The following is a 17,957-nucleotide window of genomic DNA, read 5'->3' on the forward strand; positions in this document are numbered from 1 at the left end:
TATTTTATTTTATTTTCTTTCACTAAATGGAACTATGACAATAAAGCTTATTTAATGTACTCTAAAGCAATTTATAACTCATGACTTGTGAGTTTGGTGAGTAGTGGAGAGACCTATAAACTTTTTTCGATGGTTTTCATGATGGCTATTATAGGAATTGATATCAACAAAACCCTTATACAAAGGTCTGGTGCAATATAGGTGGGGCCTCATTACACGGAATATTGTTATTATGCGTTGGGGTGTCCCATAGGTTATAGCGAAAATTCATATCTTATATTTAGCCATACGAGAGTCCTGACAAAACAATGTCTCAACCCAAGGTTAGCTAAGCTCTTTTGAAAAGTGGAAAGCGGTGCTCGAGCAAAGAGAAGGTAAAATCCTAAAAAATAATGAGTGTTGAATACAAGCAATGGTCTGAGCAATGCCAAATCGAATTCACTAAAAGCCCGCGTAAAGTTGAAGCACGTTGCAATAAGAGTCTAAGACCAGGGAATATCTCAGCATCAAGCGGGGGTAAGAAGATGAAAGGGAACTGCAATATCTTCCGTATTTTGAGGTGTCGAATCAAACTCTAAAACTGGAGACGAGAATGGACAAAGAACAATTCTCAAACTCGCAAATTTTTGAACATGTCCCACCTTCAGTTCAGTTGGACTTGGTTATAACAATTAGCCAGTTTTCAGTTTTCTCTTATCTTGATTAGTCAACTGATTTTGATTTGAATGATGAAATGAGTAAAGTAACCATGAAAAAGGTAAGCATTTTTCATTGATCAGGAAATTGTGAAAAGAGCCAAGGGTGCTCAAAATAAGTGTCATATTTTGAATAATAACTTTCTCAAAATATCAATCTATTATAAAGAAATTTTGAAGAGTTAAGTGTCATTTTAGTACCTGTGGTTTCGTCAATCACGCAACTTTAGTACATGTTATTTATTTTGTGCAAATGGCTACCTCAGTTTCAAAAAACATGCAATTTTAGTACTTTTTCTAACTCCGTCTAATTTTCTCCATTAACTCAGGGGTAATTTGGTAATTTCCTACTCTTCTTTATTTTATTTATTTTTTCATTCTCTTCTAAAAAAATTTTACGTTTATATCCTGTAAACACCCCTCCTCTCTCCACCGAACACTGTCTACCGTCGTCTATGGATTCCGACCACCGTGCCGGAGCCCATACACCTCACCTGCGAATTAGTCCACTTTCGGCACACTAATTCATCTTCCACCTCCCTTCAAAACTCAAATCCTAACCCTAACCTACATTTATAAAAACCCCACTTTACATATCAAAAACATCCGCTACCATTAACTTAAATACTTAATCACCGGGCTCCAACAGCCATCAAATCGTCTCTATGACAACCTCGCTTCGCCATAGACCTGAAATCGATGTTATCAAATCGTCTCTACGACAACCTCGCTCCGCCGTAGGCCTGAAATCGATGTTAGTTTTCATTCTCCGGCGGCTTCCTTCAACAGATTAACATACCTGAAAAACCACTTTTTGTATGTGATTTACGCTACATACCTAAAAACACTAACCATCCACCGCAGATTTGGAAGCTCTGGCCACTGTTGCCGCCAAACATATGAGTAATCGATTATCTAAATTGATGTGTTTGTATGTGGTTTTTGTTAATTTGAATAGTGTAGCGTAAATCCGTGACTGGTGTGTTCAATTTGGGGCTGGTTCTCCGCCGTAGACCTTTGCCGGAAAACCGATCGAGTTCACCACCGCATCGGAAAACCGTAGACCTTTGCCAAAAACACGTCGGAGGTTGCAGATTGTTGTGGTTTTGACGAAGGACAAATGGTTTGTTATACATAAGCCATGATTTTTAATAGGGTATTCTAAAAATGGTTCCAGAAACAACTTTAATCAGGCCATTATCTTACAAAAAAAGAAAAAAGATTTAAAAAATATCGAAATTATCAAATTACCCCTGACTTAACGGAGAAAATTAGATGGGGTTAGGGAAAAGTACTAAAATTGCATGTTTTTTGAAATTGAGGTAGCCATTTGCACAAAACAAAGAATAGGTGCCAAAGTTGCGTCGTTGACGAAACCACATGTACTAAAATGACACTCTCAATTTTGAATAAGTGTCATATTTTAGATGACTTTCTCATATTTTGGAAAAAGACGACTCTATATAACTTTTCTGATTCGACGCTCTATAACTTATAAGGTTATTTGAAAAATGGCACTTAATCTCCTAATTGATTCATGTTTGAATTTTGAATAACTTTTAAAACTAGTTTTGTAGTTAAAGATCCTTCACTCACCCTCGATTATCTCCTAATCAATTGGTACTCATTTTGGACAAAAAAACGTGTTATACGAACTGACCAAACCGAACAAGCTCTTGAAATTCTCCATTTTCGGTTTGCATCCTTCAACAAACTCTCCTAGAATTGATCTACACTTGTGATCAGCTTCTTTCCCATCGTTTTATCGTTTTATGATGATCCATGAGTACAACCAAATCGCAGCTGCCAACTTCTTTTATTGCTGGAAAACACCGGAACCGCCACCACTAATTGTTGCCCAGATTAATGATCTTAACAATTGATTTGATAGAATATAGATGAAACAGAGAATTGACTGAACAAACTTTTGATTGAACTGATAATTTGATGATAAAGATCGTTTAGAGTAGCAACTCTTCAAACTACATTTAACTTTGACAAGTTTTTACACCTTGACACTCTAGATCCTAAACTTTACAGACCTTTGATCATAACATAAACGTGTAGTTTGACTATTTATAGTACAACCCCCTGTACTTTGTGATGAGAGTGATTAACTCTACAATACTAGCAAAGTTCGCAGACATATATTCTTACATTTGCCGTAGCTCAAGCCCACAAACAATAAGGCCGGAGATAGAGCCTTCATAACTTATCAATTTCAAATTTACAAAAACACAATCATTTTCAAGTTCATGACTCGAGTTCAATTTCCAGATATTAACTTCCATCCATCCGTCGTTCCTTTGTTTTGGAACCCGAGTAATATCATGTATGTTCCATGGGTTTGGGGTTCTAAAATAAACAATTTCAGGCACTTTATTTTTTTGAAGCAGATCTCGTACTTCAACTGGACCATGCAGCTCGTGACAGTTTTCTGAAAGCTTAAACACTAGGAAACACACGTAATCTGCATCTCGTGACAACATCTGGCTTTTAATCGTGCAACTGATACGAAACATTTGTTGTGGAAGTAGCTCAAGCACCTGTCCAAATCTGCATGCATAATATATTATGTGATTACATACTTGTTAGAAACAATGGTAGATTGTACCATGTACAACCGCATCAATCCTTGATATTTTAACTGAAAATACGACACATAAAGACTTCTATTATGAATAAAGATTAATACTGGACAAAAAACAAACCTCGACCCCAGTGATGGTTTTAAATTATAAAGAGTCAAATCAGAAAGTTGCAGAGAGATGCCTTTGCCGAAAGCATAAGATGTTTCTTTCCATTCACTTCAGTTAGCGAGAACTGTTAATTAGTTAGAGACTTGTTAAAGAACAAGGGGAACTATTAAAATTTCTGTACATATAAATTTTGCCAGAAATAAATAAGAACCTCTTCCCCATAGTCATAGTTTATGGATTCCTTTAACATCATTTCGCTTTTAGTTGGCCTTTGTAGCACCTGCTGCAAGTTTGCGTTTGATTTCAAAATTTGTTTAATTTCCTTTGGCTTTTCGGTTTCTTGATGTTCCACCTTTTTAAAAACATGTAACTTACATAATGGAAGATGTTTACCATGCATCAACCTCCAATTAAAAAACAAAAACTATAATAAGTATACTGAAACTTGCATTGTCAATGGGTCGAAACTCAATGCCTTCAACATAGATCGCATCATGTTCTCTACAATAGTACGGTGAAAGGCTCAATAGTAAAGCCTCGAAAGCACCGTTATCCATATGATTTGAAAAACGATAGAATTCAATCATCATCCACTCGTCGTTTCTCCATGTTGCAAAATATGCATGTAAGATTCTGCTTCCCTTTCTATATTTTAGGTCAACATACACGGGATTTCTAGAGACATTTCTATAATCACAAAATTTGAATACTAGATAGACTCCATAAATGGTATTTGGAGATAAAAATTGAGTTCTGGTCTCAATTTTGATCATCATATTTGATATATCTAGCATCTCTGCTACCTTCTCAAACCTGCAAGATATTAAAGTCTGAATTAGTTGTTCGTCTCTCCCCCCCGCAAACGCGCTTCTACTTTTGAATTTAATATTACTCTTGACCCAAAATAAGTAGATTGCAGCACCTCTTATCTAGTAACGTTACTTAATAACCAAAAATTATGTTTAAATCAACCAACTGTGTTGGCCATGGGAACCTTATTAAAACTGTGATGATTTTCTGCATGCCGTGTAGCTCAGTTGGTTAAGGAACAAAAACTAAAAGCAGACGCTGCACGCTAAACAAACACCACTGTCCACTGACGTGTCATGCATGTTGTATGACATGGAGAAAATGGCTATATGGCCCGTATAATTCTTTGGCAGTTTGGCTGGCAAAGAAATGTCTAATATGTGACAACTATGCGCATCTAAAATAAGAGTAAACAAAATTAATACTGGATAAAAGGGGATGTAGCTCAGATGGTAGAGCGCTCGCTTAGCATGCGAGAGGTACGGGGATTGTTACCCCGCATCTCCATTCTTTTATCAGTTTTTTTACATAGATTTTCTAACTTCTAAACAATTTAAAAAACTATATTTTATTCATTGATTACATAAACATGCTGGCTTAACTAGTAAGTAGCCACTAAAATACAAAACCACCCATACATAAATCCGAAAAATCACCAATCGGTTCTGACCCAAAGATAGCCGAGGGCTTTAACATCTTTCAACTATATTAGCACGTGCGGTAAACTTTTCGTTAAAAGAGCAAATCATTATGTGTCTTCCAAAATCTGAACACACCATATCATTCTAAGAATAACCGTGTTTATTACTTTCACTAGCTTTTTTTAGAACCTATGAACTTATGCACCTCAACACACACCTAGTACCAAAAGTAAGACCTATATTGCTATCATACGGCCTGTATGACCATTTATCCGTCCCCATCATACAGCTCGTATGATGTGATAGACTATGCACACCAGAGTTGACTTGACATCATATTGCCTGTATGATGTGTATAGCATCATCACCCCTATTGATATAAGGCTAGCAATCGTAAAACCAATACAAAAGCACTAAAGGAGTTACAAGCTACTTTAATTTTAAAATTGTTATCTACAAATTAAATACCATACGAGTAAACACAAGTTAAGAGAGAGAGAGAGAGAGAACCTTGATTCTGGAACATTACACCACTTATCATGTGGACTGCGGTTTCTATATGAAAACATTGTTGCAGATATCATTTCATTTCTTTCACCAATACTTCCAAGTGAAAACCACTGTGATGTATGACAAAACAAGTCAACATAATTAAATTACGTGTTAGTGAATGGATAATTACGGGCTACATACCCTTACAATAATTGCTACAGATTCCTCAAGATACTATGTAACTAAAGATTTCTTAACAAACATAATTAATCAAATATATACTTTGGAGGAGTAGAGTTTTAGTTTGGACTGGTATAATGAAAAGAAAAGCCTGGACAAACAAAACTCACTCCTCCTTTAATCATAAATAAACTTGAAAGGCAAAAAAAAAATCAATTTATATTTGAAGATGAGCCAATTGTTTACCACTTTGTCATCTTGAAGAAGAATTCCTTTGGAGAATAGGTTGTAAAGATCCTTTTTCTTTTCGGTATTGTAGCTAGTTCTTAATGATTTAGACAACTTTAGTATTTCCTCACAGTCTTCGGGCAATTTAGGGCTCCATATTTCATAGTCTTCCCGCAAGTTAATAAAACAAAGAAAATTCATATATTTTTGATGCATTTCATTATTAGTTTTCATATTCATTTTTAGTATTTATGTTAATATGAACTTTGTAATATCCAAAACAAGGTTTTTTAGTAGACTTGTCAACTTACACTAATGGAAACTACTTTTCACTTTTTTTTGTTTATTTATTTCTTGATGCATTATGAAGTACATCTTCTAGTTTTTCAGATACATGCATTGAAAGGAAGCCACTTTGGCAAAACTATGGTAACTTACTTGGAATTCCAGTGATTTTTCAAGTTGTTGCAACACCTCTTCCGCCGTTGGTCGTTTTTGTCTAAAAAAATTTAAGCACCGGCTGACAATCAGTCGAAATGCTGACAATGATTTCGGGTTAATTTGTTCCTTTATATCCTCAAACACAATCAATCCAAGTTTTTCTTCTTCATGGATCTGCTTAAGAATCCTGGTTACATGTTGTTGATCATAATTCTTTCTATTGGGCATCAACAATTGCCCATACAAGATCTCGAATAAAACAACTCCAAATGAGTAAATGTCTGATTTCTCAGTGAAGAAACCAGTAATCTCATATTGAGGGTCGACATACCCAATAGTGCCTACAAGCTTGCTGACTACTTCCAGATTTGTTGTAGTTATTGCAGACAAACCAAAATCAGAAATTTTTGCCTTCCAATCAACATTTAGTAGAATATTGGCGCTTTTAATATCTCTATGTATCACCATCTCTTTTGTTGGCACACCTCCATGAAGAAAAGCCAGCCCACGCGCAATGTCAATACAAATCTTAAGTCTTTTAGTCCATGTAAGACTAACATCGTTCAGATACCTATCAAGACTTCTTTTAGACGCATGCTCATATACAATGATTTTTTCATGGTTTTCGTTACAATAGCCTTCAAGACCAATGATATTCTCGTGTTTATACTCAAAAAGAATTTCAAGTTCCATCAAAAAATGATGGTCTCCCTGTCCTTGACTCCTATCCAAACGCTTTGCAACAATTTCAATACTTTCATTACCACGTCTAACTTCTCCTTTAAATACCTTCCCAAATCCTCCCCCTCCGATAAGATTCTCGCGACTAAAGTTTTGTGTGGCCAACTTAATTTCTTCAAATGACATTTGGAGGTTGTCCTTATTGTTTTCCTGTCATTCATCAAACGCACGATAAACTTCATAATTTGAAACCATATTCAAATTTTTATATAACTTTTACTAAGGTTGTCCTTATTATTATTATTATTATTATTATTATTGTTATTATTATTATTATTATTATTATTGTTGTTGTTGTTGATGTTATTGTTATTTATTCTGTCAAAAAGGAACCATGACTGAAACCTAGTTTTTTGGCAGAAGAACTAGAGTGTCAATAACCAAACTTGGTAACCACCAAGTTGATATGTCATATGTATATAGAGTTTGAATCGGTGTGACTAACTGATGCAACCCAAGGAGGGGTCGGTTCGATGCCTATATAAGGCCAATCAATCTCAAGAAGAAATAATCAGATTTACAAATTGCAAATCAAAAGTTACTAACTCAATTATTATTCTACTTCTGCATTTACATAAGCCAAATAAGGGAAAGATATATTTTTTAACTTTACATAGAATCAGACTGGTGTATCACTATCAATATATACATGTATGAACACATGTGTATATATATTATTTAAATATTTACTTATGCGTTTGGATGGATGTATATAAGTGCAGGTCATTATACTTTGTGCCAAAGGATATATCAACTTACTTGAGATGATAATGCTTTCTCAAGTTCCTCAAGGATGTCCTTTGCTGTAGGACGGTTGTCTTGAGTAACTGCAACACATCGATATGCAATTTCTGAATATATTTTTATAGAATCTTGATTGGGTCCTTTATGTAGAGTGGAAGTGAGTTCATCTACTTCTTCCATTATTTTAGGATCTACCATCTCATGCATTGTTCTCTCTTCGAAGTGTCGCCGTGCAACATGGGCAATTCCGCTTTCATTCTCCGCAATGTAAATTGGATCATTGGCAAGCTTCCCAAATAGGATCTCAAACAAAACAACCCCAAACGAGTAAATATCTACAGCTCTTTTCAACTTACCGGTCCTCATATACTCTGGACACAAATACACTTGTGTACCTGCAATATTTCCTGTGTAAACAGTTTCCGTGTCTTTACTGGAATGATGGAATCTGGAGAGCCCAAAGTCAGCAATTTTCGCCACCCAGTTCTTGCCCAACAAAATGTTGCCGCTTTTTATGTCACGATGGATTATCCTTTGTTCATCCTCCACCTTAGTGTGAAGGTAGTTCAATCCACGTGCAATGTCAATGCCAATCTTTATGCGTTGTACCCAAGTAAGGTTAATCGAGTTATCAGGGTTTCCCAAATAATTATCCAGACTCCTGTTAGAAACATGCTCATAGACAAGTAGCATATTAGGACCTTCATCACAAAATCCAAGAAGCGAGACTATATTGGCATGCTTACAACTTGTAAGCAATTCAATTCTGCATTAAACCCATCTTTCCCTTGCTTGTCTTCTCTAATGCATTTTATAGCTACGGTTCTCCATTTCTTAGAAATTTCAACTTTACTTTTACTTTTCTCTTGTACTGGCAGCTCAAGTTCTGCTCTGTACACCTTACCATATGCGCCTGACCCTAGGTATATTTCTGTAAATTTCTTGGTGGCCGCTATTATATCAGTAAGTGGAATCTTTAAGTGTTCCAGGCTAGGTCTCCCCTAAAATAATTAAAAAAAAGTATTTGTGTGTGTTATATTCTGATCATAAACTAGAGCTTTTTAAGAAGAGATATAACTGAATTACAAGTCTGGACAAAAGACAAAACTGAAGAATTAAGTAGGTAATCGAGACTTGGGTGTATGGTCAAGTAACTGGAAATCAAAGTTGCATCATCAAAATGCATATTACTAATATATATAAATATATATATATAGGGTAGGGTTATTGTAAAAAACAATATTTTTGTGAGAAGAATAAGAATAGATCTAAGCCATTGGATCTATGATCTAGTGGTTGAGATTGATAGTTTCTAAATAATTGTATTGTTTCATATTTACATTGTATAGTGTCATATTTAGGTGGTTTGTTTTATTTTAAAGCTCTTCTCAAACTTCTCACAAAATAATTGTTTTTTATTTGAACTATTTTCTCTATATATATATATATACACACAGGGGAATGTTAACGTACAAATGAAATTAACATGCTAAACATAAGAATCAAGTAGAATAATTATATATACAAGTAGAGTAATTATCATAGAGTAATTACATAATTACTCTATGATGTAATTACATAATTACTTATGATGTAATTACATAATTACTCTACTTGATTCTCACGTTTAGCACGCTAATTTCATTTGTATTTGATCCAAACCATATCTTATCTTACAATACTAATAAAAGAAATGTTGAAGCTTAGGTGTCAAGCATACATTTATCCTAATTCCTAATCTCTCATCTCATTCATTCTAGCTATTCATGGGTCATGGGTCAAAACCATTTTGTCAAGTGTGTTATAACATAGTGTGGATTTTATTCATTATTGAATTAAGTTTCATTTTCATACTTGAGGTTTAACCAATTACACAACTTAAATACTTTTTTAAAATTTCTTGACGTATCCATTAAAACCATGCTATTTTAGTACTTTTTGTTAACCACCCGTTTGTTTTTTTCCATTAAATCTACATTAAATTAATTTATAAGTATTTTGAGAATCACAATTGAAATAAATGATCTAATTTATTTTTATTATTTGACAAATCTCGTGTAATACACGGGTTCAAAAGCTAGTAGTACAAGGGGTTAGGCATAACTATCACCCCATACGACACAATGGTTCACTGAACAAACATGATGATTCACATGTAAACCAATAACATGCAACACAATATCTAGCTTATATTCTTAATCAACATATCTCAAAGTTCAATAGTTATTTTATGTTTGAACTCAACGAGTAGGAATTACTAACCTTCCGGCGGTTGAATGGTGTTCTTTCAACTTCACCAGCAACTTTTGAGCCTTCCTTAAATACCTATTGCATTAATACCCATTGCATTAATAAATAATATATTAATAAACATAAATTATTAAAATAAAAAAAGAAATGAAAGACTGGGAATTGAAAAAATGGCCTTACACGAATTTCACATCGCATCTGAAGTTTCAACGCTTTCTCTAGATTTCTGAGAATCTGATCTATGTTGGGACGTTGTGCTCGTTTCTCCTTCAAGCAGTTATATGCTGTTTCTGAGAAAATTTTAGATGACTCTGGGTCCATTTGATCCCTCAGTACTGGATCGATTATATCATCCAGGTTTTCCTCGTCATAATGGGATTTTGCCAGCTGAGCTAATAACTCCTCGTTTGGCATATGCAGGTACTTATCGAGTCTTTTCATGGTAAATAAGGGCTCTAATGTGAAACGTTGTTCCTTCGAGGAATATGATTTTCTTGGTGGTAAGGGTACGCTAGCAGGTGGCGTCGTTTCGTCGGTGTGTTTGAGGTCCATTGTCAATGATGGGCTAATTAGGAAGCCCTGCTCTCCGCTATCTGGCAGATGTGCGCTAGGCCATTTGTAGTCTAACGGCGGCAAAATGTCTAAATCTAACGACAGTCCAAACGATGACCGCTCAACACTAGGCAGTTCATTGTCTAACCACTTCGGCGGATTGTTATATAACCAAGGCAGACCAAACGACACCGGCTCTCCTCCACCAAACAAGGATGGTCGTCTGCTTCCAAACGGTGATGATTGTCCGCTTCCGAACGACAACAACTCTCCTCCTCCTCCGAATAAGGATGGTTGTTTGCTTCCTAATAGCGATGGCTGTCCGCTAGGCTGTTCGTTCTCTAAACACTTCAGCCTACCAATTGGAGACGGCTCTCTGCCGCCAAACGAGGAACCGCTTCCCGAAGACAATGGATGTCCGCTTCCAAATGACAATGGTTGTCCATCAACAAATGAGGATGGTTGTCCGCTTCCAAATGGCGATGCCTGTCCGCTTCCGAACAACGACTCTCCTCTGCCAAATACTGATGGTTGTCCGCTTCCAAACAAGGATGGCTGTTCACTTCCGAATACCTCTCCGCTGAACAAGGATGGTTGTCCGCTTCCAAACAACAACGGCTCTCCTCCGCTAAACAAGGATGGTTGTCCACTTCCGAATGGCAATGGCTCTCCACTGCGCGGCAGTTCGTTCTCAAACGACGATGGTTGCCCGCTTCCAAACGACGACGGTTGTCCATCGACAAACGAGTACGGTTGTCCATCCACAATTGGTGGCTTAGGGCGATATTGAGAAATACTTCTCGCCGTTACCCCTCTAATTTCTCTTTGTGCACCTTTCCGTCTTTTCCTGCCTCCACCTCCCGCTCCATACCGTCCACCCTTAGGTTTCCCTCGGTATGTAGAAGCTGATCCGGGAAGTTTTGTTTTTCTTTTTCTACTTCTTTGAATTATTGGACCCAGGATTGAATCTACTTTCTCCATTACATCCAACTTTCCGTCTTCGTATTCTTGTTCGGTGAAACATTGAGGTGGACGTTGTACATCCAACTTTCCATCTTTGTAATCTTGTTCGAAGAAATTTTGAAGTGAAAGTTGTACATCCATCTTTCCATCTTTGTAATCTTGATCAATGAAATATTGAGGTGAATGTTGTTCTCTCTGGTCTTGCAAAAAGGCTCTCCTCCCACACAGGACTTCAAATAAAACAACTCCAAAGGAATAAACATCTGACTTGTGGGTCACAAATCCAGTCTTTTCATATGTTGGATCCACATACCCTATTGTGCCAACAATATCGGCAAGGACAAGACGGTGCCTTCGAGCTTTTGTGTTTGTTTTGGAATGTTCAAAACCAGATAACTTAGGTCTCCATATTTTGTCCAACAGAATTTTGGAACTCTTGATGTTGCGATAGATCACACTGGATTCATGTCCATCACCACAATGAATGTAACTCAGCGCACGCGCAACACCAACACATATCTGCAATCGCTGCATCCATGTTAAGGACGGGTTACTTAGATATTTATCAAGACTTTCGTTGACCTCATGCTCGTTTATGATGATTTTCTCGCCTTTTTCGTTACAAAAGCCAACTAAAGAAACAATATTCTCATGTTTGAGAGTAGCAAGCATAGAAATCTCATTCCAAAACTCAAGGTCGCCTTGGTCATAATCATAGTGCAACCTCCTTGCAGCGATATTGGTTCGTTGTTTTCCGGACAGGAAAAGGTTTCCTTTATAAACCTTCCCAAATCCACCTTGGCCAATTAAATTTTCTTCAGCAAAGTTATTAGTGGCTTCAACAATGTCTTCAAGAGGGAGTTTTAAGTGAGTAAACTCTTCTTGTGATGACATTATGTCTCTGTTTGACATGTAAAAAAGCTAGGTTAGCTTAAAGGGAGTTCAACTTCAAATGATTGTTAAGATAGTCAACCTTTAAACCTATTATGAGTTTTATTGAGTTTTTTGCTTGTTTGGCGGACTTTGAAGGCCTCAGGATCGATTAACAACACGATAATGCGTAAATAACAACTAAGCAAGAACAAAATTGTATTATTGATTTTTATTTGAAAATGGATGATTACAATTTACAAATGATGATGGCTGGAGGTATTTATACCCACCGGCAGTTGCTTTCCAACCATCGTGTCGTTTCACTAATAAACACGACGCGTCGTTTATTTTCTTACTGTTTACAACGATATACACAAACTATCTATTAATTACACTATGCACCCTCACCGCACTAATAGAAATTTCTAACGGAGTTATCTATTTTATGATAAACTAACAAAATTTTTAACGTAACTTTAACGAGATCGACGATTAACCAACAGACTTACCTTAAAGTTGATGATTTCTAGGGGCGCAAGATGTCGTTGAATTGTTTTTGGTTATTCCGGCATGGAATAGGAGTGTGATTTGGCAGGCGATCCACATGCAAGACTTGATGGCAGACACTTTAGGCTGCAACTTGCATCAGATATGAACTTCATCGAGAGGTATATGGATATTACCCTCGGCAAGACACTTTTTGAGATTCGATACATGAAAAGTCGGGTGAACATTAGAGAGTTCAGCAGGAAGATTAAGTTTGTAAGCAACTTTACCAACTCTATCAATTATCTTGAACGGGCTAACGAATCGAGGTGACAATTTTCCTCTTTTACCAAAGCGAACGACTCCTTTTCAAGGAGCCGCTTGTTTCTCAAAAATCGAAATTGGTGATCAAGTCCTTCTCAAGGTATCTCCTTGGAAAGGAGTCGTTCGCTTTGGTAAAAAAGGAAAATTGTCACCTCGATTCATTGGTTCGTTCAAGATAATTGATAAGAGTTGGTAATGTTGCTTACAAACTTGATCTTCCTGCTGAACTCTCTAATGTTCATCCGACTTTTCATGTATCGAATCTCAAAAAGTGTCTTGCCGAGGGTAATATCCATATACCTCTCGATGAAGTTCATATCGACGAAACCATGCACGTTGTTGAAAAGCCGGTTGAAATTGTGGATCGTATGGATAAAGAAACGAAGCGTAGCCGAATTCCGTTAGTTAAAATGTGTTGGGAATCTAAACGTGGTGCCACAATTACTTGGGAATGTGAAGATCAAATGAAGACCAAATATCCTCATCTCCTTGTTGCAGTTTCACCTTAATTTCGGGAAGAAATTTCCAAAAGTAGGGAATATTGTAACATTCGTTATTTTCCATTCTCGTTGTACCCGACCCGCACTATAATTCGGTCTTGGATGATTTAATAAAAGTTTATTTATTTAATGTTTGTTAGTATCGTTACGATTCACTATGCACGTTAAAAATCAAGTTATAGCAATTATAAGAAAAAATATAAATTGCAGCAAGTTCAGTTGGTTCGTGTTCAGCTCGTTTAACCCGGTTTGCAGCTGCTGGTTCGTTTCGCGACTGTTTCAGCTCGTTTATGACTCGTTTAGCCCGTTTTGGCTCATTTTTATCTTCAAATCTCTATCCAATTCGAACTAGGATTCAAATATAAGACTTCTGGAACATTCTATCATCTTTATCTATTTAAAACACGTTTAAAAACATCATTTATCTTAAGATATATCAGCAAACTGATTTGAATATTCGACCTTATCAATCCGCGGTTAACTCGTCATGGTTAGGCTATATATACACGTCCATAATGCAATTAAACGACGCCACATAATCCCCATACCAGCGCTAACCTTTTCCCTAAGTCAATTTCATCTCAGAAGTTGTTTAAGATCAAGATTGAGTTCGTGTTCTTGGCCGAAACCCTAACAAGTCTTTCACTGTCAATTCGAATCTTTTTCTAGTAACTTAAATATGTTTCTTGAACGGAATTAATCGAGGATTAAAAGCCCTAAATCAAGTTGTATTGATATAGGGCAATCGATCCTCAATTGGGATCAAAAATCAAGTTAGGGTTTATATCAAATTGGGGGTTTTGAACACGATCTGGTTATTTATGTTTGTTTCTGTCATGTAATCAAATTAGAGGCTGGCCTGATGGCCAGCGCATGTTTGTTAAAACCAAGAACCGGCATGGGACGCGGGTTCAAATTCCCAATTCCGGTTTTGTAATTTATTTATTTATTTCCGGTTTTGTAATTTATTTATTTATTTTTGCTTTAAGCACTTTAAAAACCTATTATTAATAATAAAGAAATGTTAATATTAATAATTAAAGTAATAATATTTTAATAAAATATTTTTTTTTTTAAACCCTATTGGTCCCAAATCCGTTATGTCGTATTTCTTTACTCGTTTATACTCGTTAGAGTATTTATATGTTATTAATGTAATTATAGGCAAAATAGTCGGAAATCTCCGTGGAACTAACCAACTCGTTTAAATCTTTTTCTCGCTACGATCTATCTTATAAGGTGAGTAATTCACAACCCTTTTTCCATTTTGTTTTGGGGGCAGCATGCGTACCGCAAAATATAATATTTAGTTTAAACGAGTCCTCAACCACAATTCATATTAATGCGTTTACGTGTAATTGCTCGTTAATTGTTATATGTTTATTTGTCAAGGTGTTTTTTTTATTGTTATGGTGAACCTCATCCTTATCATCATTGGTATGATCATACACATATCCTAGTAGCTTGACTTAAGTGTCATGATGAATAGACTTCATTTGTTATTATTTCAATTAATTGTTATAGTTACCGCATCCGCATTGAATTGTTATTTACTATTGTATATATCAAGAAAACTTGTGTTTGCTCACCAACCGTTGTGTTGACAATATATATATATTTTTACGCATGTTGCAGGTACATATATTGGATGAAAGAAGTTGAAGCAAGTAGATTTGATACCTTTAGGATATCAACGAACGTTTATCTTGAAATTTATTTGTTTTTAGTTATGGTTTATTTGGATGATGTTTATTTGAATTTGTGATGTAGTTAACTATTTGAAATTTAATAATTAGTTATTGTCACTATCTCATTAATAGTGTCTTACGAGCTACTGTGCAATCAGTTACGCCCCGGCATTCCGCCGTAGATTGAGGTGTGACAGGTTCACCATGGACGTTTTCTAACAAACAAGTTATAATTTATCAGTGGCATTATAATGTAGAACTAATTATGCAAGGATTTTTAAAAAGAAAGTTTGAGTTATCATCTTCTTCAAGTAATACTCCTTAGAAAATTGATTTTGAAAAGAAAGTTTGAGTCGTCATCTTCTTCGTTTACAAAAGATGAAAACTCATAGGAACCAGTTTTAAAATTTGTAATTTTTCTTTCTCATTTCGAATGACATCGCATTTTTATCGTTTGTTTTCTAATCAATAATGATCAGGCCCGGCCCGTGGGCCAGCTAAGTAAGGCATAGGCTTTGGGCCTCCACTCTTAGAAGGCCTCCTGGTAAACCAAGGTTTATATAGTATGGGCTTTCATATTCAGAATTGGGATTTTTTAAATTGGTAACTGATTATTTATTGATGGGCCATAGCCTAGAAGCAACAAGGAAGAGACCTTTAACCTGAAGTTACGATGGCAAACACAGGGAATTGAAGCGGAATACAAATGGAAGTTCTGTATATTTTTTTAATTTTTTTATTTTGAAAGGCATAAGTTCTGAATTTATGAATGTGAAATTCAAAATTGAGATCTCTTCAATCAGCTTTCAAAATGGTTAACTGAAGGTGGGAAGCTGGAACATCAATTCTTCGAAGGCTGCTTGATTCCGAGTTCAATAATCGATTAATTTGATTCCTCTTGTTTCTGTTGGAGCCCTAATTCATAATTCAATTAGTTTGATTTGAAGGTTCGTCGGCTTGATTCTGATTTTGTTGAACCTATTTTGAAGCTTTAAGGTACACTAATAAGCCCTAATTCTTCGTGTTTTGATTTTGTTTTTTGTGAATTTTGATTATTGTTCCCAATTTTTATATTTAAATTATGTGAATTATTTGCTAGTGGGATTAGATTCTTTGTGAATTTGTTTGCAGCTTTTGAATTATAAAGTAAAATAGAACTTGAAAGTAAGCATAATGTCATTCAAAAAGATTAAACAAATAAAAACGAGAAGCCTAAAATAATCTTTATTGTTTGTCTAAAGATCGGGTAAAGGAGGAGAGTTTATATAAAATAATTTTTGAAGTAGGCCTCAACATTTTAGTTAGCTTTAGGCCTCATAAACCGTTGAGCCGGCCCTAATAATGATCACAATTTTTTATTATGATATTAAATTTTATTATGTTCCTCGCCTCGACCCGAAAGTTCTAATGTTTGGTTGCGAAAAATTTGACCACCGTAAAAAAACGATCCCCATTAAAAAGAAATCATGAGTCCGTCATTGACCATGGTCACCATCATTAGGCTACCATACACATACACACCACAAACCATCAACCGTCAAAAAGACTCGAGGTTTTATACGAAAGAAATAATAATAATAATCTGTTGGTAATTATTTACTCCATGATTCAGCAATAAGATACTAATTGCTTGTTATTTTACCTTTTCATCATATTGAGCTGAAATACATTTGTTCCTAGATATTGATATGATTGAGATAATCGGACGGCACACCTACGGGAAACAGAAACAAAATTGCCTGCAGATAATTAAGGAGAGTCAGCTTACCTGATTGCATGTGCAGAAGTTGACTGATCGGAGAAAAACAGAAGACGGTACGTATAACTCAGCAGTTGCTCCGGGACTGCTGTCCTTTGCAAAAAGATATATAAAATGTTTATAATCAAATGAGTAAATTACTAGGAAGGTACGCATTATCTAAAAATAATAAGTTTAATAAAAAAAAACATAAAGGTTAGTTGGAAACGACTAGAAAGTCTTTTGATTGCTGTTGGGGCCATTAATATTTTAATATTTTTATTATTCCACTTAAGCCGTGTTATGTCTATGCTAGTTACATGTTAGTTAGGCTATGCGAAGTGAAGGGTCTACAAATAGGGGCGAATTGTGATACGTGACATCCAATCAGCAAGGAGTGAGAATTTGTTTTTGGGGTGTAATGGTGTAGGGGCTACAAGTTAGGCCCACAGTATATTTTTTTATTATTATCTTTTTATAATTAAACTAATTAAATAAAAACCAATTTATTTAAAAAATTAAATAAAAATGTATTAAAATTAAAAAAAAATACAAAAAAAAATACATAAAACTAAAAAAAAAACACACCAATAATAAAAATAAATTATAATAAAAAACACACCACAACAAAATACATATAAAAATACAAATAAAAAAACTAATCTATTCGTCTTTGTCTTCGTCCCCGTCCTCGTCTTCGTCCTCCTCCTCGTCCTCTTCAACGGGACGATTATCCCACATGTGTTGAACCAAATCCGCCTTTAGTTGGTTTTGTATATCACTTGATGTGAGCTGGTGAATGTTATACGTTTGTTGGTCTTGGGTTGGTTTAGGGAACTATTCTGGAACGCTTCCTGGTATATAGTGTTGACATATTGCGTTTCCCTCGTCTTCTAAAATCATATTATGCAA

At 35.5% G+C, this 17,957-nt stretch overlaps 2 protein-coding genes across 2 annotated transcripts; both read right to left on the reverse strand.

The window, feature by feature from the left end:
- Nucleotides 1–3,804: 3,804 nt before the first annotated feature.
- Nucleotides 3,805–8,364, reverse strand: LOC143529584 (uncharacterized). The gene is made up of 5 exons (XM_077025347.1): nt 7,687–8,364; nt 6,180–7,077; nt 5,764–5,912; nt 5,356–5,465; nt 3,805–4,081 (listed from the first exon to the last, which is right to left on the reverse strand). Exons 1-5 carry the CDS (start codon nt 8,362–8,364, stop codon nt 3,805–3,807), a joined length of 2,112 nt encoding a protein of 703 aa, XP_076881462.1.
- Nucleotides 8,365–8,399: 35 nt separating this feature from the next.
- On the reverse strand, nt 8,400–10,581 carry LOC143529577 (uncharacterized). Its single transcript, XM_077025341.1, has 3 exons — nt 10,102–10,581; nt 9,934–9,996; nt 8,400–8,672 (listed from the first exon to the last, which is right to left on the reverse strand). The coding sequence occupies exons 1-3, from the start codon at nt 10,471–10,473 to the stop codon at nt 8,400–8,402; spliced, it is 708 nt and encodes a 235-aa protein (XP_076881456.1). The 5' UTR covers nt 10,474–10,581.
- Nucleotides 10,582–17,957: the final 7,376 nt, after the last annotated feature.

The sequence above is a fragment of the Bidens hawaiensis genome, unplaced genomic scaffold (assembly GCF_021521415.1).
Source record: "Bidens hawaiensis isolate Kalapana, Puna unplaced genomic scaffold, B.hawaiensis_p1.1 tig00008580_1, whole genome shotgun sequence".
Classification (NCBI taxonomy): domain Eukaryota; kingdom Viridiplantae; phylum Streptophyta; class Magnoliopsida; order Asterales; family Asteraceae; genus Bidens; species Bidens hawaiensis.